This window comes from Strix aluco, chromosome 1 (genome assembly GCF_031877795.1).
Source record: "Strix aluco isolate bStrAlu1 chromosome 1, bStrAlu1.hap1, whole genome shotgun sequence".
Taxonomy (NCBI): domain Eukaryota; kingdom Metazoa; phylum Chordata; class Aves; order Strigiformes; family Strigidae; genus Strix; species Strix aluco.
The window spans coordinates 129622304-129648216 of NC_133931.1; the positions used below are offsets into that span (position 1 = coordinate 129622304).

At 37.1% G+C, this 25913-nt stretch overlaps 1 protein-coding gene across 3 annotated transcripts in view; it reads right to left on the reverse strand.

Annotated features, from left to right (window-relative positions):
• Nucleotides 1-5586: 5586 nt before the first annotated feature.
• Nucleotides 5587-25913, reverse strand: part of PEX1 (peroxisomal biogenesis factor 1) — a 29222-nt gene continuing 8895 nt past the window's right edge. For 2 of the 3 annotated variants that reach the window (XM_074835535.1, XM_074835555.1), the window contains exons 7-24: nt 24932-25055; nt 24539-24648; nt 23146-23246; nt 21524-21656; nt 20683-20779; nt 19399-19569; nt 17832-17986; nt 16373-16562; nt 16023-16189; nt 15026-15160; nt 14380-14444; nt 13429-13571; nt 13248-13351; nt 11909-12085; nt 10107-10337; nt 7292-7492; nt 6820-6950; nt 5587-5870 (exon numbers count right to left, since the gene is read on the reverse strand). In XM_074835535.1, the coding sequence (XP_074691636.1) occupies nt 5786-5870; nt 6820-6950; nt 7292-7492; nt 10107-10337; nt 11909-12085; nt 13248-13351; nt 13429-13571; nt 14380-14444; nt 15026-15160; nt 16023-16189; nt 16373-16562; nt 17832-17986; nt 19399-19569; nt 20683-20779; nt 21524-21656; nt 23146-23246; nt 24539-24648; nt 24932-25055 (2520 nt within the window). In that variant the 3' untranslated portion in view covers nt 5587-5785. The remainder of the gene's footprint in view (nt 5871-6819; nt 6951-7291; nt 7493-10106; nt 10338-11908; nt 12086-13247; nt 13352-13428; nt 13572-14379; nt 14445-15025; nt 15161-16022; nt 16190-16372; nt 16563-17831; nt 17987-19398; nt 19570-20682; nt 20780-21523; nt 21657-23145; nt 23247-24538; nt 24649-24931; nt 25056-25913) is intronic. The other variant, XM_074835545.1, reaches the window with a different exon arrangement.

Below are 25913 nucleotides of genomic sequence, written 5' to 3' on the forward strand. Positions count from 1 at the left end.
TTGTTAGAAATTCATTTGTTTGAGCCCTTTCATTCCCTTTCATTATCTAATAGCAGCTGATACGACACTGCTGCTGTAGGATGTTACAGGAAGGCCGCATACTTGGGAGTCTTGGAAAAGCCCCACCAGCTGCTAGAGGATACGGAGGAAGAATTTTTCACACTTCAGTTCTATTAGTCTGACTTACACTTGTGACCTGAGTACCAGTAAACTGATTTAGCATTTCTTTACCAACTGCTATCTGAGCATCTGGCAGTATTTTATCCTGGATCTCTCTGCTGCATCACTGGAACAGCACACTAAACCTTAGTCAACAGATTTTCATTTCAGTGTACCTATGACAGATTGTTACCATTTGGCCTATTTTAGAAATGGGAAAACTACAGCAATTGAGCCTTAAAGCAAGATTTGTACCATTCCAGTCCTATTGTGCATATGCTAATCAAAGAGAGAAATAATCTGGTATATGACTTGCTAAAAAACTAAAACAGATCGTAGAACTAATGTCCCAAAATTTGTATCTAAGACAAAACTGGGAGTTAGTAAATAAACGCTAAACTTTTCATGTATTATAGCAGCTTGTACTGAGGTCAAACACATTGTCAATTGTGACCCAAGTTGCCATCTCCCTTGTGCTTCCCATGCAAAATATTTCACTTAACCTATACTTGCATCTGACGCCAAGGTCATGCTAACAGGTGGCCCGCTTTTAAGAGAGGGCATATTAAGTGCAGTGGAGACTCTACAAACCCCCGTAACGACACGTATTGAAGGAGTGCCGACTGGAAAGACCTCTGCCAAACCACCTTCGCTCCGCTGGCTAAGGTTCTCCAGTGGCAGCTGTTCCTGAATGATGCCTGTGAGAGAGTGCAGTGGATTCCCACCTGTCAATTGACGTTGACAAATTGTAGTCCAGTCTCCCAACTTCATTCCATAGGGTTAACGGTGCAGATACCAGCCTAACGCATGCAAGAAATTCCGTTCTGCTCCTGGTCGCTTCCAAGTTCCTGCATTGCTTACGATTTTATGATTGCTATCTTAACGCCCTGGAAAGTAGGCTTCACTTCCACTCCACTGTATGAGCTTAGGAGGTATTAAATAATAAACAGTCAGATCCTTATGCAGTAATACAGCGTGTGTGTATTTTACTATTTTCGTAATAACTAGGAGTTATGAAATAAATTAGGCAACAAGTAAAATGATAAATTAGAATCATAATATTAAAAAAACCAACTATATAGTTTTATATTTTATATGTAACACACATGCACACAAACACACATACCAGTTAATTTGAGTAAAATATCCTGTGAAAAAATTAAATTCATACAAGGCTTTTTTTAAAAAATATTTTAAAAGATTTGTTTGCTTTTGGGCTGGAGACATTTACTTTGCTTCCTTAATGCCAGAAGAGGGGGAGGGAGAAACTCCCTGTATGACATTAAATGTAGATTGGTCCACACAAAATTTAGACTTGTTTGGGTAAACTAAAAGCCAAGGAACTTTTCAAACCTAATGTAAATCATAAAATTTGTGTGTTTTAACCAGGCTGCTACCTGTCTTGTTTAAAATACTGTCAAGCAGAGTTCTAGCTGGTGACGTCTATTAGGAGACATAAACCAATGTAATCAGCAGACATTGCTTATCTTTTATTTCAAATGTGTAAGGAAATATTTTCTAGTTTTTCTCTTTGGAAATGGAACAAAGTTTGATTCCTTAAGAAGTACAAGTTATCCAATAAATACCTTGTGAAATTTTTACTGTACAACAGAAATTCTGTTTCACAGACAAACAACACGTGATTTATGGCAGAATAGCATTAGTAAAAGGACCTAACACAGTGAATGGTATTCAATGTTCCCAATTCTCAGAATAGCAAGATTTTGATTAGGAATTGCCAAATTCCCTCAGCATTTCAGACATATGAGTCTTTCAGTAGATTTAAATTGGTATTTAGCAGAGTTGATCAACTATCTCTTTTTTTCCCAGTCACCAACAGACTCAATCCAGAATTGTGGATTGCTTCAAAACAGGTACATTTTTCCATGGCAGAATTTGAAAAAATTATCAGCTACACAGCTGTAAGATAGCTTCAAACATAAATAATTTTTAGAGTAAAAGCTGCCTAAACATTTTTTTAAGAAAAATTATAGAATAGTAGTGGAAAGCGAGTTCCTATTAACAAACTGAAATAATCCCTTGCATGTTAGAAACAGGGCAAGTTTTTACATCTATATTTAACATTTGTTTCTTCAGAAGTCTCTTGACTACGGGGAAAGACTGGTTGGAAACTGAGAAAAGGTCAGTGACAGCTGACAGTGTTGGTGGCAACAGGAGTGAGAGGAAACAGCTACCCCACGTTATCAACCTTTTATACAGGCTGTAATACATACCCAGAAAAACTGACATCAGTGTCACTTAAGGGAGGTAGGAATAACAGATGACGTAGTAGGGAGGCACAGGATTTGTCCATCTTTAGGTTGCTGGTTCACACGGAGTTTCCTTGGTTCTTGACTTGACAGAAGAGACTGGAAAACAGAGGTCAGAAGGCTCAAACACAACAGCCATTGTTTGGCTGCCTGTGGTATCTTCACGAGCTGTTGCAGCTACATCCCCGCTGACTACAGAACGTGAAACAAACTTTGTTACGGGTCTCTTTCTCCCCTGGGCGAACTTCTGAATACCAGCCTTGTGAAAGAGCCTCCACAGGCCAGCTGAGGTTTTTTGCACAATGCTTGGATAGAAGGGATTACCCTTGATTTAGCTATAGGCTTTATGCTCCCTGTACATTGGATTTATGCACCTGTATAACAGATCTTAGCTAGGCTTCATTTAGATACTCTGCTAGCTTTTAAAATGAGATGTCAATATAACCAAAGGATCACCTGACAGCACCTAGTTATAAATAGTGACCTACTTTCTTGGATCAAATGGTATTACCCATGGCATCAGTCCAGGTTATATATGTCGGGGGATGTATGAACTAACGCACCTGAGCTAGTTCACTGGTAACATACCTTGCATGTAGAAAGGAAGAGAGCAGACTTGGAAAGCAGATTTGGAACCTAGGCTTCCTGGGTTTTAAAAACATTTTCCAGGACAGTATAGTATCTAGTTTTGGTTGAGGACTGATAGGACCTCAACAAACAGCACGCATGCTTTCCTTTTTAACTTTACAATACAATACTTGGCATTGAAGTACAGTATTCTAATTAAATGACTCCAAGTTTGAAGATAATTCCATAGATTATTGTGCTTTGTTATAATCATGATTGGCCTCTGACTGGTCCTTTCAGATTTAAGTATCAGTGCATTATGAGATTATCATTACCAAGAAGGTTAAATAATTTCCATTTTTAATGAATCTGGTACATCCACTATCTAGACATAAGTTAATAGAAGCTACTACTAATGTGGGCCAATCTGGATGCTTTTGTAATAGTTGAAGATTTCCTTACCAAACAGAAAAGGTGTAATAAACAGCAATGTACTTTAAATAATCTTGGCAAGGAAAGAGCTAGAAGACCACCTTCTTATAGAAGTGCTAGTTGTAGAAAAGAACCTTTGACTGAAAAACTGTTAAATCAGTAGGTGGAAGAACAGGTGAATATCTTCTAGAGCTATCCGAGAAACTATGGGAATTAATCAATGAAATTAATTGGGCTGAAGCTTCATATGCAAGTATTTGAAAAGAAGATAATATAACATTTCCTTAGGTTAGAGATGAAAACTATGTGGAATTTGAAGTTCAAAGAAGAGAAAAAATATTTTGAATGAGCTCAAAATGTCACTGAATAATCCTAGGAAAAAAAATGACAAGAAACTGATAAATAAACTACTTCTTGAAGGCCAGAAATGCCCAAAATTAACTACTGAACCTGGAGAATTAAATTTAAAAAAAACCCAAACCACCATGAAGTTTTTGAGTTTTGACACATAAACAAAGCAGAGTGAGTAGTTACAGCTTGCCACCTGCTTCACTTCATTAACAATATCCATGTTTTTTGGCCCTCTTGTGTTAAAAGATAATTTACTTCAAAGTACCTTACATTTACCACAGTGTAAATGTGAGTTACCATGGAGCATCTGACAGGGAATGATTTGCTCCTTTGCAGCAAATTGCTTATCTGTTCAACCCCTATTCACATTCACCTCTACAGCCATTTAAAACAAGGTGAACAAGGAAAGAAATGACAGTATTATATAAGAAAGATGAACTCAAGGTTAGGGAAAATCTAGGATATGTCTCTAATGCTAAACAAACATATATCCACTTTTAAAAAATAATTATGATTTAATGACAAAGTGGTATTGACAATAGTAGAGCTCTGTAGTAATGCAATAAGGATTTTCAGTTTCAAAACCTACTGAAGCAAGAGTTAAGCATGAGTAAAAAGCAATAGCTCAGTGTAAATGAGAACATCGGGGGTATTAACTGCTACAAGCTAAGACTTGCAGTGTGTCAAGGCTTGTAGCGTACACAGGCTTCACCTGTACCTGGCTGCAAGCATAAACATCTAAATCAAACATTCTTTGGGTTATTTGCTGGCACTGGGAATAGGAACTACAAATAGACAGCAGTGAACAATATAATCAATATGATGGTTCTTCTAATTACTGACATAGCCTGATACATTTCAATGAATGAGATAACAAATTGAAATATGTAGTGGGAACCATATGATCAAGCACTAAGATCAGCTTGAGGAAGGCTGCTACTACCAATGTACCTGAAGAAACAATCAGAGGGAGCCTGGGCATACCATCTGATCACAGAAGGGGTAATAATGCCCAGTGGCCCAAAGCAATACAGGTGTGAAAAGGCACATAATGGCTCTGAAAGACCACAAAAAAAAAAAAAAAGAAAGAAAAAAAAATCCATGTTTTCTAATTACCTCAGGAAGGTAAATATTAGGGAAGGAAGATTAGTGAAAAACCAACCAAGCAAAACCCCCCAGCATTGGCAAATGTTGTGAGAGGGTGATATAAGCTCATGGGAAACATATCTAGTTTCTTCCTTTCCTGCCCATTCCTTCTTTCCCCTCCTGTTAAGACCTGCTTACCTATGTATCAGCTAAGGAAGACAACTCTTTAACAATCTTCATGTAAGACAGTAGTTGTGAGTAATTCTGGGATGTAACATTAGAAAGCTTCCAAACATCAGAGATGTTTCAGAATCGTCTCCAAGAAGAAAAGATGGGGATAAGAAGACACAGTTGTTGTGAAATGCAACCTGACATTCTTCTGAATAATAAACAGTTGCAGAAAACAAGATACAATTATCTTGGTTTGTCTTTTCCCCCCCCCCCCCCCAATAGTTATTGTGGAAATACTAGCCTAGTTGCCTACCAATAAACATACGAAGTACCACCCTTCTCTAAGCCCTCCAACCATTAGAGAATGGCTTTATGGAATTTTTAAAAAACATTTCCACCATTAGATATTACAGTTTATTCAAACAGAATCTATTTGTGGTGAGGAAATAAACAAGGATAGGAAATAACTGTTAGGTCTTGGCAACTATATTGATAAAAAGCAAAATTTAAAATTTTATGTGATAAACAACTGGGCAGAACACAACCAATGTTCTCTCAAAAATTTAATATCAATCTGAAGGAAGACAATTTTCTTCAAAATAAAGTGTGACAATTTTACAGTATTTAAGTTCAAAAGAAACTTATCTTCAACTGCTGCATTAATAAATCTATATGAATATAAATAATCTGATTTAATCACATTTGTCATTTCCAGTTACAGCTTAGCAATTACAAGCAAATACAAGTTACTATGCTAGAGTCATTTTTTGTCCTGGTCGGAATGTTGAGCCAACTTGTCCTTTTCTCTTCTTGGGATTCTGAAAATTATCATACCTGGAAACAGAAAAAGATATTAGCAAAGTCTTACAAAATGCCCTTGTTTGCATATGCCTCTTCAGACACACATTAATGCAACACAGAACTACAGCTGTTTATTTTTAAGGAAATGAGGAGTGCATGTCTCCTCAGACCTGGAGACCTGGAGGAGTTTTCATCCACAAACCCAACTCAGAAAGCTCTCTGCCCTGCTTCCTTTTTTTCTTTTTTTTTTTTTTTTTTTAAATTTTTTGGGCGGGATGGGGAAGGTGGGACAAGGAACAGAAGTGGACAGGGTGGTATAGGGTCCTGGGAAGCACCTCTCATTCTCTTCCTTTCCTGTCCCTTCCTTCTCTCTTTCCCCCGCTGTAAGACCTGCTTATCTGTGTATCAGCTGAGGAGGGCAATTCTTTAACAATCTTCATGTCAGAAGAACCCCTGGATGAGATCACAGAACATCCTGATGCCAGTTTCCAGCTTTTTCACTCCAGTCATTTCCAAGTTGAAGGAGACACATTCTCCTTTTCAGTATGTTTATACTTCTGCAGATTATTGCCTTTTCCCAAACACGGCAGCTACAAAGACCACTACAGAGTCAATCCCCAGCAATTTGAAAATACAAGGGGCTACTACTCAGTGGGAGAAGGAAGGACCTAGCTATAAGTCTTAGAGAATTGGTGCCTCTTTGTACTGGTATAGCTCTTAACATAATAAAAGGGTCTTCTAGTCTGTGATTAGAACTTCTAGGTCTGACATTAATAAAAACAATAAAAGACAATGCACTGGTAAAATATCCTCCCTTTCCCCGTATGTAATTTAATATTTCTGAAAAAAATTGCTGTCAGAAGCTATTCAACTCTACTGCTGTTTCCCACATTAACTTACTACTGTGTTTCTGATGAATAAGGAATGTGAAGAGACCAAATCTCCACTGAATTCCCAATTAACTAAAAAATTTAATACTTACAGTTCAGTAAAATTCTTCCAGTCATCTTGGCTAATGGATGGTCTTATACCCTCAAGTGCAGTCATCAGATGGGACTGGGTAATAATTAAAGTGTTCTTGGCAAGCACTGACTGATTAAAGGTGCTGTCCTCCTTGAAAACAGAGCGATGAACAGACAATGAAAAATTACCACAGAAACATAGTGCCATGAATATCAGTAACTCTGAAACCTCATTATTACACGTACAGACAAATGTATTGTAAGTACAGTCACAACTTCCCTCCCGCCATGTTAATAACACAGAAATTGATATCTAGTTCTATGAATGTTAACATCTGGCTTATTTTCCTCAAACTAGGTATCATTTATCTTTGCTATTTTTGTTACATTTTATTTAATATTATTGCAGAAATTATTTATTGAAATACCAAGAAGTGTGGGAAAACAATAGAAAAGTGTTAAGACTAAAAATAATCGAAAAAAATGCCATACTCCATTCTTGCTTCTGTAATTGGCTTTGATAGCACTGATTTCTGTCCTCAGGTGCTCTATTTGCTGCTCCTGGTTATTTTCCAGGGAGTCTTCCTGAGAAGTTGTTCTAAGCATTGGAGGTTGTGGCAATGCTGCATCTCTCTGAGTCACGCTGGTAAAATCATGGGTTATGGAGTTTGGTCCAGACAAACACAAAGAGCTCTAAATTGACCACAAGAAGAAATACATTAACTCATTATGGATCCAAAAAAAGCAACTTCACCGTTAAAATTTAGCCTACAATTCAGTAAAAGCTTGCCTCCACTGGTAAAAAGTGTACTTCCTCTTAAAAATCTATCACATACATAACTTTTTGAACAGAAAGATTTAGGTTAATTTGCCAAGGTGTGTTGGGAAAAGTAAAAATTTGAAAATGAAGTGTTTCATGTTTGGAAATAATCTAAATTTTTTTTTTATAATGGCCTATGTCAAAAAGAATAAAGGTCTACTAAGTCCATTGTTTTATTTATGGATGAAAATCAGTGGTTCTGAAATCTGAGCAAGTTTATGTAGTTAGCTTTGGAATGACTCATAATTTAAATATTCATCACCTCCAGACTCTCTGTGCACTTGATAAAATATGCAACTTTCAAGTTCAACAGCTTTAAGAGATCAAAGTCCTTGTAGCCTTGCTGAAAAACTTTGACAGTGAAAGAAAAATTGAAGTCTCTAAAGATACGTTAATTGAACACGGTCATCTATAACGCAAGATAAAACATACAAAAGCAGCGTAGCAGTCAGTAATTAGTTCTCCAATGTCAAAGTAAGTTATTTTTGGCTTTAAGAATAAATGCAAGACAGTTTTCAAAACTAGTCTAACAACTTTGATAACTACTTGTAGTAACAGTTCTACAACAGATCTTGAAAATGAATGTCCCATGGATCACACGCAAACTCTCAAGTCATCTGTTCACCGTAAGGATCTCGGAGGCAGCATATTCTGTTTTGCTTACCTGGCAGCCAAGCGAGACGAGCTGGCCAGCTGATCACTATGCAGGTGCTGGGTAGCCAACCAGCACGACCCTATCTGCAAGCTAGCCAGAGAACGTGCTGCGGTCTGTCCAGTGTGATACTACAACAACAGGAATTCTGCTTCTTAAGGGCAACGGTGGAAGCTAAGGCTTACTTCTGCTGTTTACACAATTCCATAGTCAGATTATTCCCTTAATGCACACTCTACTGGAAACTGAAAAATGTTTTATTCTTAAAATTATTACAGAATCACAGAATCATTCAGGTTGGAAAAGACCCTTGGGATCATCGAGTCCAACCATCAGCCCTACTCTACAAAGTTCTCCCCTACACCATATCCCCCAGCATCTCATCTAAACGACCCTTAAACACATCCAGGGATGGTGACTCCACCACCTCCCTGGGCAGCCTATTCCACTGTCTGACCACTCTTTCCGTGAAAAATGTTTTCCTAATGTCCAGTCTAAACCTCCCCTGTTGCAGTTTAAAGCCATTCCCTCTTGTTCTATCCCTAATTATGTGAGAAGAGACCAGCACCAACCTCTCTACAATGTCCTTTCAGGTAGTTGTAGAGAGTGATGAGGTCTCCCCTCAGCCTTCTCCTCCTCAAACTAAACAGTCCCGGCTCCTTCAATTGTTCCTCATAGGATTTATTCTCCAGGCCCTTCACCAGCTTCATTGCCCTCCTCTGCACTCGCTCCAGCACCTCAATATCTCTCTCGTATTGAGGTGCTGAAAACTGGACACAATACCCAAGGTGTGGCCTCACCAGTGCAGAGTACAAGGGGACTATCACCTCCCTACTTCTGCTGGTCACACTATTTCTAATACAAGCCAGGATGCCATTGGCTTTCTTGGCCACCTGGGCACACTGCCGGCTCATGTTCAGCTGCTTGTCAACTAGAACCCCCAGATCCTTCTCTTCCAGACAGCTCTCCAGCCACACCTCCCCAAGCCTGTAGCCATGCAGGGGGTTGTTGTGGCCCAAGTGCAGGACCTGGCACTTGTCCTTGTTGAAGCTCATCCCACTAACGTTGGCCCACTGATCCAATCTATCCAAGTCCCTCTGTAGTGCCTCCCTATCTTCATGCAGATCGACACTCCTGCTTAACTTGGTGTCATCTGCGAATTTACTGATGATACACTCTATGTCCTTATCAAGATCATCAATAAAGATGTTAAACAGAAATGGTCCCAACACTGAGCCCTGAGGAACATCACTTGTGACCAGCCTCCAGCTGGATTTAGCTCCATTGGCCACCACTCTCTGGGACCAGCCAGTGCTTGATCCAGCAGACCATACACTCATCCAGGCCCTGAGCAGCCAGTTTTTCTATGAGAATTCTATGGGGAACTGTGTCGAATGCTTTTCAAAAATCCGGGTAGACAATATTCACTGCTTTTCCCTCGTCCAATAGTCCAAAAAGTATTACTTTTTGAAAGCTGGATGGTAATTGGTAATAAAACTGTTTTAGTAATAAACGTTGGAAGGTAACAAGCCATTAGACCAGACAATAAGATCTAGTATGAATGTATTTTGCCTCATTATAAGGTATTAAGCAGTGTTTTGGGATTTTGATTTTAAAGTCCTGCAAAGTTGCAGAGAAGTCCATATTGTATTTTGCCAGATAACATCCTTTCATGTTCTTCCCCACCGTGGACCACAAGGTATTGGATGAAGACAGTTTGAAGGACAAAGCAGACAAAACTATAATTATAAAACCATACCATTTGCCTAGTTCAGTTTTTCTGCTTCACAACTGAAAATATTTAGAAAATTAAAAATATTAAGCAAGTAATTTACCAGTTCTGAAGGAGTTCCGTTTCCCAGCTCTGATTCATAAGAGCTTCCAAAATAAAGACGATACATATTGGACCTTGGATCTTCAGGAAGCAAGTCAGACATGTCTAAAGAAATAAGAGATTGCTCTAGCCCTGCTTCTCCATCTGTTGCCGAATCATCTGAGCCACTGCTGTGGTTTAGAAAAACCATGGAAGAGAGACTGAAGTCACTATCAGAACTAGAACCAAAATCCTGTGACAAAGAACAGAACAGAACATTAGAAGTGTTAACTTGTAACTAATTGTAATCTGAAATACATTTAAAAAAAATCATACACAGTGCAAATTAAAGTATCAATTTACATTTGATTCTAGTGATCTTTCTCTGGGTGCATATTTCCACACATTTTGTTAAGAAAATCCAATGTCTTTAAGCAGAACTTTCTGTCTTCATGCTAGAAAAATAATTTGAGAAATTTTAAGGTTTTATTTGTTTGCTTTGAACTGTCTCGCTCACTTGGTAAGAGCAAGTGTTGGGAAACTTCATGTACAGTTCTGTTGTAGCACTGTATCACTTCTGTCTCAAGCATTTCCTCCAGGCATTTCAGCATCTCGTGTAAAGTGCTCTAGGAGATTGTGGTGAGTCTACTTTTACAGTGCCTAATTGCTGTACTCCTCTTCAGCCATAGGCAATACATTTTACATGCGGAAGTGGAAATCACAGTTGTCGCTTTAGACTGGTGTCTGCAAACCTTTCTGATTGTACACCAAAAAATTTCTGAGCGCACTCCACCAAATATATGCATATTTATTTATTTTTAATATATATACACGTACTTTTGAAGTTCTAGTATCTTCTTCCTGCACCTCAATGGACTGTCTTGTGCACCACCAGGGGTGGTTGCACACCACTCTGGAGACCACTGACGTAGACAACGGCCTCCTCTAACGACAGATAATCATGGGGTATCCTTACAACTACTTACTTACTGATGCTGCAAGTGAAGGGATTGTTAGGGAGATTGTAATTATGCTGGAGATCCCTCCCAATACTAAGAGGTGCATCCTCAGAGACCCATCCCTTGGTAACAGCTGGGACAAAAAGAACCCAAGAGGTCTCTTTGCTTTTGCACCCCTGACCCAACCCTTCCCTTTGACCTCTATGTAGTGGAAGCCATGCCTGTCCCTTTCCAGCTAGAACCATACGACAGGCATTAGAAATGTGAGGAAAGGTGGCTGAATAGAAGCTAAAAGAGGAAAGAACCTGTCAGTCATGTAAGGGTGGGATCCTGGACCTCGGAAGTGCAAGTATTAGCTCGTGCCTGGAAGATGAGCCAGACCAGGCTACTTCAGATATCACCATCCTCTCTCTTCTCTCCTGACCTTAAATCACAGTCTGCTGGAACAACTCCACGAAATCCACCAATTCCTTGCTTCCTCCATCATCCAAAATGTGCCACCTCAAAACTGAATTTGCTAGCCACTCCTAAGAAACTCTGAGTGGGATCCTTCCTAGTGATCTGTCAGTCATTCCGCATAACAATGATAAACAGATTTGGCTTACATAAATCTATTTAACATTAAACACCTATCATAAAATGGAAAAAAAAAGTGTTTAAGAAGTATTTAAACTGATTTTTTACATTATTCTTGCCTTTTTCTGCAAACATATTAAGATTTTAATCCTCTGTATACAAATATAGGAAAACTAAACCTTATTAAAAATAATTTTGAAAAAAAAAAAAAGGATAAAATTAACTCTTTCAAACATATCCATGTCAAAATAAAAAGAGCAGAGATTTCTTTTGTATCAGTTTTATTTACCTGTGTTAAACCTGAACCTAAATTAGCATGGATTGCCTCTAATTGGGCATTGTACAATAAAGCTTTTAGGTCAGCCCCTGTGAACCATTCTGTTTTTGCTGCCAAATCCTGAAAGTCCACATCGTTTGCCAAGGACAGGGAATGACTGAGAGCTTTTAAGATTTCATAGCGTGAATTCTGTAAAAAGGGAAAAAAAAATGTCAGTAAAGCAACCTGTTGTTTTCCTTGTCCTGATTGCTAGGTAGTGCCTTTGGCCCTATTACAAGCAACTTCCTATCTGAAGGAGGATCTTTTTTAAAGAAGATACTACCCTAATAATAGTACATATAAGACATACTGTATAGTAATCAATCTTTAAAATATAGGCATACATTTTGTTACATTTCTTGAAGAGTCTAAGAGAAACTGTACGAAATGCAGAAAAATATATTTCTCTAAATATCATTAATATCTGGGAATTTTATATATGAAATATTTAAAACTATGAAAGTGAACTCTGCTGCTTATATGTCCTTTTGCAAAGAGAAGTAAATGAGAGTGAAAAACTTCTGTTTACCTCCTGAATGATCATATTCTAAACCAGAGGTTTACAGAAAAAAAAAAAAAAAGGAAAAGGGAGTCTATATCTGTATTCTTAAGGCACAGGATCATCTTCTTTATGTGTGTTTGAGAATGAAATGATGTGGTGCTTGTTACATGTGCTAACCAATCTGAAAATGAACACTAATTTTTCTCATAAAATGGGGAATCAAAGATACATATTGTACAGCCTCAAAGGCCTGATCCAAAACCCACTAAAATCAATGGGAATCGTTCCTTTCCTAACTAGTGACAGATCTGACTTAAAAAGAATTTGAATATTCCAAATTAAATGTGGGTAAAGAATAGTGGGGATCAACTGAATTCAGAATAAAACTGCTCTGAAAACTTCAGATAATTCAAGAGTTGTGTTGGGAATAGCTATGGTTCATCACTTCAAGCAAACGGCAGATCCACCGGACTCATGATAAGACGCAGAACATGATAAACACTACCGTGCTTCCAATTTCTTTCTGCATACTAGTTTCCTTCTTTTTTTTTTTTTTTAAATCAGCTGTATCCACAGGAACATGATTTGATCCTGTAGACTGTGGTAAATGGCCTTGTCTTTCCCCAGTTTTATGCAAATACACTGACACTAAAATCAGTGAATTTATACTGTTGTGTAACTGGAGCTAGGCAATGAAGTTCACTGTTGAGGTTTGAAATGCCACTAAATATAAAGAAAAGGAGAATAAAGTCCATTAGTTTCTTTTTTTTTTTTAACTTGCCTCTCATGTAAAATGTTTTGTTTCCTCACCTGATCAGGAGGTGGACAGTACAGGCATTTATCCAGTCGACCTGGCCTTAACAAAGCAGGGTCAATCAAGTCTGGGCGACTAGTAGCAGCTAGCACATAAACTCCTTAGGAAAGTGCAGAAAAATATCATTAACATCTGCTAAACTTTTGCATAAAAAGGAGTGCACAGATGAATTACTACCTTGTAAGCCTTCCACACCATCTAACTGAGTCAACAGTTGGTTAACCACTCGGTCGGTAACTCCTGTGTTGTCGTGGCCTCGGCGAGGAGCAATAGAATCAAACTCATCAAAGAAAATGATACAAGGCTTAGCTGCCTGAGCTCTAAAAGGTAAAAAAAAGACAATACTTAAATTCTGTTTAAGTTTGGGTCACAGCTAGAACTGCTTAGAAATATTAAAGGTAATTGCTTTTTGCTTCAGAGAACAGTTACGTTTAATGAGAGATGAGAAAATCTGTTTTCTGTAGAAATTTAGAGGTTCTGAAGAATTGGATTGCAATGGAATCACTGCTCATTTTTATGACACACCTTTCACTCTATAATTTCTGAAGTACTCAACTGTCGTGTTAATATACATGAAGGCTCTAAAATCCAATCACTGCAGACGAAGTCTTGGCTTATGTACATCTAACACAAAGACTGCCTACGCTGTAAACTACACAAGAAGCAAAGGCTATGCAGGATATGTGAACACTGAGGGTCAGTAAGGACAGATTTGTAAATACAAAACAACTGGCAACAAGGACCTCAATACCAAGTCTAGTATGATCCTATGTACCGAGTGTTCATTACTAGTTGGAGCGCACTCGGCTGTCTCCTGGAGTCATCTGAAAGGAATTCAGCATGTGTTTTCCAAGACAGTTCTGTGATGTGAACGAACACACTGTAAATGGGGAGAACTGGGAGTTCAGCTTCCAAAATGCACTCCTGATCTGAGCTAAAATGCTCAGTTCTTAAATAATGATGGTTAAGTTGAACTTGCCAAGACCTGAACATCTGGTTCAGCATAACTAATTAATTCAGATGCTTTTGTGATCTGATGCTATGTCTCTCCTAGGACAAAAAAATTATTTCTTGGAGCTTCAACCAATAAAATTCATTGATAACCTGACCAATCTTTACAAAGCCAACCTGTTAAAGATATCTCGAACTGCTTGCTCACTCGCTCCAATGTATTTGCTGAGCAGCTCTGGTCCCTAAAAAAAAAAAAAAATCAGAAAAGAACATTCATGGTATGTTTCTTAGTTTTAACATGCAAATCAATGTCAGCATCGATTTTATATACCGGAGTGAATTTTCTTGTAGATGAGAGTGGTATCTCTGAATAGAAGAGCTGAGATGTCTAGATAAGCCAAAAGAATCTTTTAAGGATTCCAACTTAAAGTAATAATTCCATTTTTCTACTATAACAGAACATGTATGACAGTAGCACAAGGCAACAGCTTATACGTATTTTGAAAATATGTTTAAAATGCATTGCTCTACTTCATTGTCCAGTGGAAGCAAAATCCAGGCTCTTGTTATAAAAAACAGGAAACTAAGAACATCTAATTAAATTTTGTAATTCTGCCTAATAAATAATTATACAAAAAAAAATATCATCTCAGTAATAAAACTTTGAAGTTCCAGAAGTCAGGGATATCCAGAGACATACTGAATTTTAAATGTGAGTTTCTTACTTTGGTGTTTTGACCTCACAAGCACATACTCACAGGTATTGTTAAGCTATTTCATTCAATTAATAAAATGAATCAATTAATCTTCAAACTCTTGCTACCTTTATGCTGATGAAATTCATTCCACTCTCTCGAGCAACTACTCCTGCTAATAGTGTTTTTCCTGTTCCAGGTGCTCCATACAGCAAGACTCCTGATCTCTGTCGTAAGGGCAGGTTTGCAAATAATTCTGGATACTGGAAAAGAATTTCAACAAGACATATTCTAAAATATGTAATTATTCTGCAGTGTACTGTAACATCACTGATTAGTGTTGATTTTTGTCTCAATAGAGTGTGTCTAATTTCTTTTATCCACATTATTATCACAAGAGCTCATCTGGACTCTTGTTAGTTTAGCCCTAGGCTAAAGTGGGTTCCTAGGCTTCATAGGTACTTAAAATACAAACAAGTGGCATTTTCTACCAAGAGGAAACAGGACAGAATAGGGATGCACTAGAGCTTTATACTGTCCATGTTGGTACTTCTAAATTCCTATTTTAATTACGAACTGATATGATTAAATTATATAAGTATACAGTAAAAGATTCGGTCCATTACACAGAAAACTGTTCAGTCATTTTGTTGGAAGACTGAAATGGATGGCTCATCTCAGTGCTGGAAGTTTTAAGCAAGCAAGGCAGAAAGGCCACAGTAAAATAAAGGGGAATTGATGGATTTGCATTCATCCAGAACAGAATACTTCTCTAGCAAAAGCACTGCAGAAGACAGCTGGAAACGTTATCTTTACAGAGTCCAATAACCAACCCTGCAACACAGAGCGTAGCAAAGATGATGTTAGCAATACTGCAGTATTCTAGAGCAACACTTGATCTGTAGAAATGCACAAGCCATTGCCTTTTGTATTTGGAAGAGGGAAGGGGAAGGAGAAAGAGTTTTCCAGTAGCTGAAGACAGCTGAAGACTGGGAAGCTACAAAAGTAGCTTAAAGTCATACCTGTTGTCTTTTTGTCAAATACCATGTCACACCTTAAAAATAACTCTTCCCCTACTAACATTACATACACAATTCAAGTAACTAATTTAAAAGAACTGGGTACCTTTGCAGGTAACATGATGGTATCCATGAGTATTTGCTTCACATCTTTTAAGCCACCAATCCTGTCCCAGCCAATGTCTTTAGGTTTATGAAGGTTGACATTTCTCAGAGCTAACGGAGTAAAATCTTTTAGAGCTTTCTGAAAATCTGTAGTTGAGAGATTCAATTCTGCTTAAAGAAAAAAAAAAGTCCTGAACAAAAAAAAGAACACACAGCCTACCAGTAACAAATTTCTCACAATATATAGCAATTAAATACATTTTAACCCCGGCTTTTTATTTCTGTATTATTTCACAGGTTCTGGATAACAGAAGTAAGACTATGAAAGAAGAGATTTTGTTGTCAACATACCACCATTTTGAAAAGCATTCTGGTTGGAAACACAGGCATGAATGGCACGATCAACCAGCATAGTAAAATCTCTAGCAACAAAACCTTCCGTTTCCTTTGCAAGACATTGGAGGTCAAGATCAGAGAAATTCTTTATATCAGAATTCAGTTTCTTTTTTATTATTGAATACAGGATTTCACATCTTTGCTTCTGAAAAACAGAATTGTGCAGCAAGTGTATACTGAGTTTAATATTTATATGGATTTTAGAAATTCAAAAAGTAAATACATACAACTCACGATAATTTCCTTAAATATTTACACGTCACCAAACCTTCAAATGACAAAATCTGAGCAGGCATGAATATAAATAAAAGTTAGCTCTTCAGATGAATTTCAATAAATCCACCCATTACATAACTACAAATGTTTATCTTGCCACAGCTATCTTAAACCCAACAATTATAGTGAAACAACCCTCCACCCCACAGATTCTACTGTTTTACACCCATTTTTTCTGTTTAACAGGAAAAGGAACTTCTTTCATTTTGCTGATATAAGCAGAATATATTTGCGATTAAATATATTGCATTAGATAAAACACATCAGATCATTTGGTGTCTTTTGAGATCCTGACTTTTCCAGTGATGCCTCATGCTTATTCACGTATTAGTATTAAAAATGATAAAAGCAGACTTGCAGGAAGTGGGAGAAAGCTACACTGTATCTAACACAGAATCCCCTGCTCAGTGGCTTTTAATAGCTAGGCTGTGACACAAGACAAGCAGGCAGGAACATCCCCTGTTAAATAAGTTGCCATGTTGGTGTCATGTCATTAGGGCATGCACAAGTACAAAGTGTCTGCTTTCTCCTGCAATGAAGTTATACTGTTTATTCTTCCTTCTATCCATTTTACTTTTCAAAATGGACTGTATTCAAAAGTAGAGGGATGTAATTAATATAGAAAACTAACTCAAAACTCTCACATAAAATTAACATTTAGTTTTAATAACATTTTAAAAATACACATTCTAGGAGCATACTTATTCCTATGAGGAGTGAATAAAGACACTCAAATTTAATCTCATTTCTCTAACTGTAGTGACTTACATGTTTTTTCAAAGCTGCTCCTCTAGAATCCCCTTACAGGTAACAAGGAGACATGTATATCTCACCTATGTTAGACAACCTGACTTGTTTTACATCGAACTGAATGTCCTCTGAACACACCCTTCTCTCACCACTGAAGATAAGGAGAGTGGGGCCAACTGGGAGTTTTCACTGGACTACTTTTATTTTTTTAAACTTTATAATGACAGATATAAGTTCTGCGGTATTTAAATATCATGAAAGAACTTCTAAGGTTTCCAGATTTTTCGTCATCTTTGGGTGTAACCGACTATTTTTGCAGCTGTTCCAGTACTATATTTGAGGCTGCTGGGAAGGCAAACAACATTTTAACCATTTTACCTGAATTTACCTGATCTGGAGAACGGATACATTTGAAGCACTGAAATATGTGAGTTCCTTGAGCTGAAACCAGGGAAGGATGTAGAGAGTGTTCAGACTGACTTGTGGCAATTAATGCAATCAAACTTCCCATGGAAATAACTTCTTTTATCAGATCTTTCAAAACTAAACACAGAAGACATTGCTCCATGAATTGCAAAATAACAAAAGATTCTGCATTGCATAACAGTCATTTCTGCTATACTGGAGATCAGCATTAGGACACACAAAATGTAACATCTTATTCTATATCTGTTTTATTCCCATGTTTAGAGGCTTTTTTTAAATTAAAAAAATAAAAGATTTTTTTTTTTCCTAGGACAGTACCTTCCGTTAATAAAATGCCAGCAGAAGTGCTCTTTAAAAGCTAAATTTGTAACATCACTGATGATGTCTATCACAGGATATTAAACAGGGATTTTTTTTTGTGTGCTATGATCACTGTTCTAGAAATATTATTCCCTCCATACAAACAAAAAAGGGAAAGTTACAAGAATAAAAATAGATGCTGAGCCTAGAAAATAAGCAATCTAGGAAAAAATAATATATGAAAGTCAAAGAAATTATGGATGCAAGGTAGATCCTGGTGGAATTATAGTTAAAACTCTAAAACTCTGTTGTACGCATTATACCTGTAAATAATAAGAAACACAAACAATTCTTCAAGTAACTTAAGTGCATATTTTTTTTAAAAAAATTAGGGTACGATTTTCTGACCTTCAAAAGTAATTTAATAAAAAATTACACCAACTCCCTCAAACTGAGATAAGAAATGGAAGATATTTTTTGCTACGGTTTTAATTTTACATGAACAGAGTTGAATACAGCTAAAAAACCAATGATATTAATCTCGATCATTTAAATTTAAAGTTTTTTTGCTACTTATCACTGACTAGATTTTAAGGAATAAAAAGAAACTGTATACAGGATGTCAAACTACAATTGATAATCTTATTTTTAAAATCTATGGATTGTTACACTGTAAAATGGAAGTTCTACAAAGTATACCAAGTAGGATGATAAAGAAATTAGTACTCAGCTAAAAGAAGTTAGTTCTAAACATCGATAAGTATCAAATTTATGTATCTCTGTAATTATAAATAATAATTATGGAAAACATGATCAATTTTGATGATATGTCAATTGTAATATTGATCTTATAAGTAATTATTAGTTAAAGATTCATCTGTAATTTGTAAGCAATTGCAACATATTTGAGTGCATGAGCAAAATAAAAAGGAACTGAGAAGCATCTGCCACTGGCAGTGGTACTGACAACAGCCATTGCCATCAGCAGTGGTGGTGTATGTACCATTGGCAATGTCTACTCCAAGCTCCGAGGGGACCATTTTGATTCAGCTAGTGGTCCACAAATGGTCTACAAACTTGTAATTTGTGAATCCCTGCCATGGAATACCACACCGTCCACAGGCAATAATGATACGGACAGAATTGTCCACGTAGGACAGTACAATTGAGGTGCAAGAAATTCCAAGATGCATTATATTTTTATCCAAACACAGGCAGCACAGTATTACCATAAGCAAGTCTATTGCTTTGAACCGTTTCAGGGCTGTTCTCATGCTCTGGTGTAGAAGGTACTCCAACAATGTGATCAAGATCATCCATCAAAAGAATGGATGGTTGTCTCCATGCTGCCTCTAAAAAAGCTTCTTCCACACTTTTCCTTATGTTTGCTAATCTTTTTCCTAAAACAGAAACACAATTTTAATGACAAAACATATCAGGAAAAAAAATCATCAGACTGACTACATCTTGTTCATGTAATACTACAACGTTTTGATTTGTGTAGCTTAACTTTACTCCTATAAATCCAGGTACCAAGATTAAACCAGAGTCAATAGTCAGTAAAGAAAAGAGTCCACATCTTCTATCAAAAAAAGTACTAGAAGGATCCACCTGTCCTAAAATGAAATTATCATCTTTCACTAACCACTATAGAAGCCTACAGTTCTAATTTCTAGACAGTTAAAAACAGAACAGTATCAACAGCACTCTAAATTAGCTATTAAAGAATCCTGCAATTGGAAGAATTTTTCAGAGCAAAGGACCTAGCTCTTTATCAATCTTTCCCTTTTTCTCTGGAGCAAGGAGCTTAGTAGGGACTTGAGAAAAAAGAGTACAGCCGTGCAATGTAAGGGCTCTGTAACAAAACAGTTGAGTATTCTCTGCCTCTGTAACACCAAGACTATTTAGGAAAGCCAGTAAATGAAAGAGTAAAAAAAGCCTTTTTTGTCTTCTTACATCTTTGCTGTGAAATACTTATTTTGAACTCACAAAATCTAAGGATTCATCTCATCATCATCATCACTCATAATCATGAGTGTTAGATGACTACTGCCAACATACACTAGGTTAAGTAAATATGCCACCATAAATCAGGTTTCAGCTGGTTGTTCGATCCTTCTTTGGTGCCTGTGTCATCTTTTCACTGATTAATACAGGTATCCTTTAACACTTGTAATTTTTTAATGTAACACTCGTTACAGCTAGCACAGCTGAAAAAAACCACACAGTTCAACTTGCAACTTCTTCCTATCTTGTAACAATCAGAAATAAGTACGGCAAGCATTGTTTGAATTTGGTGGTGGTACATGGGACAGAAATTGATAAAAGTGTGAAATAAGCTTACGGCAGCTGTGTTTTCATCAGACTGTTAAAGATGCTCATTGCGAGGCACCAAATATCCTTGCAAAAGCTGTAATAATACTAGAAAAATTATTCAGAGTAAATATAGTAACTTTGTAATTGTGCATCATCATACAGCAAAGATTTGAGAGTAAGAAAAAAAAATATCATACCTCTTAAAGGTTTACAATCAATTACTTCCACATGGGCATCCAGTCTATCGAACGCTTCTCTGCAGATGGCCTTTGCTAATGCCGACTTTCCACTTCCCTACAAAAATAAATGCGAGCTAATGTAAATTGACAGAACTAGTTCCTTCTGTTTCTGTAGAGTTTTGGTCACAGTATACACCAGTTAACAAGCTGGGAAAGCTGTATGCACACTGGTTTTATTCCTCACCGAAAGTATATACATGTTCTGTCTTTATATCATTTGGTAGAGACCAAAGCCATAGATAGAAAGAAGTATAAACAATTTCAGAGTGGATACATCCACTGTGGGTAGTGTTCTGATTCCACTGAGTTCATGTTAAGACATCTTTTAGTTTCAGTGGAATATGGTATTAAATGGATCACCATAAGAGGGAACAGGAAAACAAAAGTATCAACTCCACTACCATTTTATGTTAAAACACAGGAGAAAATATTATATTCTTATTTTCATGCAAATATTTCAGAGAAAATAAGTGTTTCTTATAGTATAAAAATAAAGTAGATTAATCCCCTAAGGGAACAAATTGAAATGGCATTGGTTACAATCCTTAAAACTTACATTATATATATATATACATGAAATCTGAATATGCATTGATGAAGTGTGCACAAAATCTGTATACAAATATATAATATAATGTTTTACTGAATTAACTCTCTTCAGTTAACTGCTTTTTTTTCCCAGCTTCTTCTTTAATTCTTTGGAACTTGCATGGTATCAAAAAAACCTAATGAAAACAGTTTTGTAACTATGGAAGACAATCTGGGAGGGTTTGCAAATAAAGAGTAGCAAAGTGCATACCTTTCCTCCTGTGAGAAGCACCCCTCCACTTCGCAGTCCCACAGCAACAGCAGCCAGCTTCTGAGATAAAGGACGCCCCAGAAGACTGTGGCTTATGTGTTCAAAGGCAGATGTTCCTAATTTGTCTACTCCTCTGCAAAGCAAATAAAACATTAAATGGCCTAGAGTAGCATCAGTACACACAATGTAAACAGTAATAGCTTGCAGCATGGTGAAGTTTCAATGCTGACACATTGTGATGTACTTCATCTTTTCAAGAAAAAGCTAAAGACAATTCAATCTGAAGATCTTTATTCTGCAGTGGTGACACAGGGGACACAGACAGACACTGCAGAACACCCCCACAATGGAAGGGTCATCCAGTCATTATACACCACGAGGTAGGTCTCAGAAGACAAAAGCTAACCATCTTCTGGGGCTTCATCTATTTGAGTGTCTGAGTAACAACCTACTAAAAATGTAACAAATTGGTAAAACAATGGAGCATGCCTGGGTCAGAAAAATTCCTAGCCTTTTTGGAATAAAGTAACACATAGTTCCTTTGAAGACATCCTTATCCTTTACCGGTTCTAAATCTTTGTGACTTTCAAGACACAAAGCCTTTCACATCCACAAACAACAAGCCTGTCAGTTTTGTATTTCAACTTTAAACAGAAAGTGTTTTTCCATGAGAAATGGAATAAACAAATGAATCCTGGTTTCTAACATCGCTATCCTACAACATCCCATCCCTATCACACTACCCCCATAGCAGTTCCCATTCCCTCTTCAATAATAATATGCTCAGTTGCTTTTCACAATGCCTCATTAACATCCTCAGCTGCCTTTCACAGTGCTGATAGCATACTACCACAATACTCCAAGTCTCTCACATCCTCTCCGTTCCATCCCTACTTCAGGTTTGCTTACTACACAGTACCACTGTCTTCCCTCATACTCATGATCACAGCTTTACATATTACTTATTTGTTGGGGAAAAGCCAGTATGTCCTATGGCTAGTTCCAGACGACACCTCTGCCACTGGCCACCTAGCAGGTTAACCAAGCAGCTGTTGAGCTTGCATTGCTCATTTTACCAGTGGAGACACCACTCCGCACTTCTCTCCTCAGCTGACAATTCTGATAAAACTTGTAGGAAGTAAGTTTCTTTGCGACCCATGCTATTAAATGTAGTTAAACAAGTAAACAGGTTTAAGTTAAGGGTTGACAGACAGACTGCAACATAAGTTTTGATTCATTTGGAAACCTCGGCCTAAACAGCCCTAGTATCCCTTACTGCTACATAGAGGTCTGTTTCACACTACTTAGAAGTACACCAAGAGCTACTCAACTATCAGTATTTCTTCTGAAACTCATGCAGTTCTACTGTCAGACATGGTGAACTTGTCAGTATGCAAGTACCTTCAGTCACATGAAGTTTTCTATTCACTGCAGTAAAACTATTCAGAGGACAAAATTAAACATCTACATACACTAGGATAAGGTCTGAACCTGACACAAGCCAAAAGATGCAGAGGTTTTTTTAGATCTGGCTTAGTTTTCAAAAAATCTGCATTTCCACCAATATTCTTTTTTTAAAATTCCCATTCCCTCCCATGTTTTCTACTATGAAAACGTCTCACCCTAAATCTTTTAGTTTGTGGTAAGGAAGGTTCCTGTCTGTATCACACATAGGTGGCTGGCTGTCACCGTCAGCTGTTCCAGTTAGAGGGTGTAAAAGAACCTACAACAAAGGAAAGAGTTAGTACTTTGCATTAAATATAACTACAGAAGAAGGATATAGAAGTGACTAGCCATTTCTGGAATTGTGTAAAGAAAATGTTACATGTATGTTTTGCTGAAGTTTACTGCCCTTGGAAGAAAGCTGCATTGGTAAAATGGCATCGATACAACTATTTCCAAAATACAATCCCGTGTTTACAGTAATGTAATAACCTGTGATAAGATGTTAGGCCAAGTGCTCTTTATACCAGACTGTGCGGCCCATCATCTCTCTCCCTACCAGTAACTACTTGAGGCAAGATAGTGAATCAGATCAGGAGTCTGATCTGGGTGAAAAGTAACCTGACAAAACACCCGGCTTTTTCACCCACATGAATTTTTCAGTCTAGCTCAGTGGGGAGCTAGTATGGAAAGCTGTGCAGGCAAACAGGGCTAAGAGAGAGGTTCACAGATAAGGACAGGCTGGTAGGAGATGCTGACACTGCTATTAAGAAATGCATTTCACCCTTTCATTTTAGTACCAGTCACTAGCACAATTTGTAGAAGTCTTCTTGTACTTCTCTACTACCAATAGAAATAGAGGTCTTGTTCTACTTCTTTTTGAATAGGAATCCTAAATTTTGCAGGAAAATATCTATTCTAAATAGTCAAAACAGGACACCTTAATTCTCTGCTAAAATTTAACTGTATCAGTTTTAAAAAAAAAAAGTTATCCCACTCCTATAACCATAAACCTGGAGTCATAGGCACTGGTTCAATCAGAATTATTAATGGAAACAGTAATCCTAATATTAAATAGAAATATTTACTCTCCTGAAAAAGGAGACTGAAGAAACAGATGCACAGAAACTATGTAAACGAGAAGGCAGTGTGAGCTTGGTAGGTTTGAATGGGGAATATGTCTCATCTTCGTCAGAACAAGGTACTGTTCCTGCCAGATACACTGTGAAGTGATTTTACAGTGGTTTAGGCATTAAGGGAAAGAACAACTAAGTATAAGGACAGTATGCTCAAACTTGGACAGTACTGAGGCTCTTCTGCTCTAAATGATTTTTTCTAAGAATTTAATATAGACTATGAAATTCAGTAACTAGTGTGGCATGCCATAATCTCACCAATGCTGAGGCTATAAATAACATATCAAGAATGCAGATATTTAATGAATTTAATGAACAGGCTGTCATTATTTATTTAAAAAGGGAAACCAAAATACATTATATATAAAATGTAATATATTTTTAACCAAATATAACAATTTAAATTACTTGATACCTGATACTATGTGATATTTACTTGTATATTGGCCTTTTGCAGCAAACTGGGACTCAGCATAAAAATACTCTCAGACTTATTTTCTTCAGTGTGCGTAGGATGCACTACGCTAAGGAAAAACTCCTCTGTTCCTGTAAAAACCCAAGGAACAACTATTAAAATTCCAAATAAATTCAGTTTTTATTCCTCATAACATGAAACAGATTAGTGTATTCTGAATTACTACAATATAATCCAAAATGAAAGAATAAAAAAGGTTAATCATTATTACAGCATAATTCATTGTTACAGTTTCAGGGTAAGAGGTATCTGTTATGCCAAATGGTGTATATGGAGATTAAATAGCGTATTGCCTAAGTAAATTCCATAATGGACAGTTAAGACAGCTACAGCACAGGACAGTATTAGCCTTACCTTCTTTAACAGACAGAGGTATACAGTCTGTGCTTGTCATTACCCACGGGAGATCATCGGTAGCAGAATCCCGCAGCCAAGAACTGAAAGCAGATTTAACATCATCTTCATGTATATCTTTATGCTAAACAGGAAAAAAGAAAGGGGAAATTATGCAAACCAAGGTGTTAGTAAGTAAAACTGTTTTCTTCCTACGCACGAGGCATTTGTTTCTCTTATGGTAGCAGAAAGATGGAAGAAGATATAACAGTTTTATTTATACAGAAAGTAACATTTTGCCAACAAACACCTTTTCTATCAACTGCTCCATGGAAAGCATCTGTCTAGCCCTTGCTACAGCAACAGCTGAATCTTCCACGACCTTAAAGATTTTATCTTTGGAACACTGATGTGAGGGCAAGGAAAATCTTTTATTCTTCTTTTACTTATCTGTATTGCCAGATTCAAGAGCACTACTCAGGTTTGAAAAAGAACCCAAGATATGCACCAGTATTGACCTGTCACTTATTTTGGGTGCTCGCTACATCCCTCTCTTCTCTGTGTACTCTGCTTCCTACACAAAGAAGCTTGGGCTCATCTAGATCAGGGGCATCGCCAACAAACTTCAACAAGCACGCAAAGAGGTCAAACAACTTACCCCAGATCACCTAGACAAATTGAATAGTTAAAGAAATTGAGTCTACATCACATATACCTTGGCTGAGTTCCTAATCACAGAAGCATAATTCCTGCCCAAAAAAGGGGGAATCAGCCGAGATCATGGAAGCAGTGTTCAGAAAGAAAAATGAAAGTTACTGTCATATTTCCTACTGTCTTTGTCTGGTTTGTTCCAAGAACTAAAAAAACTTCAACTGAATTAGAAAGAAGGGGAGAAATCTGTATTTAAAACATGTAAAAGCACATGTAACTACTTTGTACTGTGGCGTACTGAAAGGCATGGACTCCCCCGGATGATGAAAAAGGAGAAGACAACTTCTTTCCC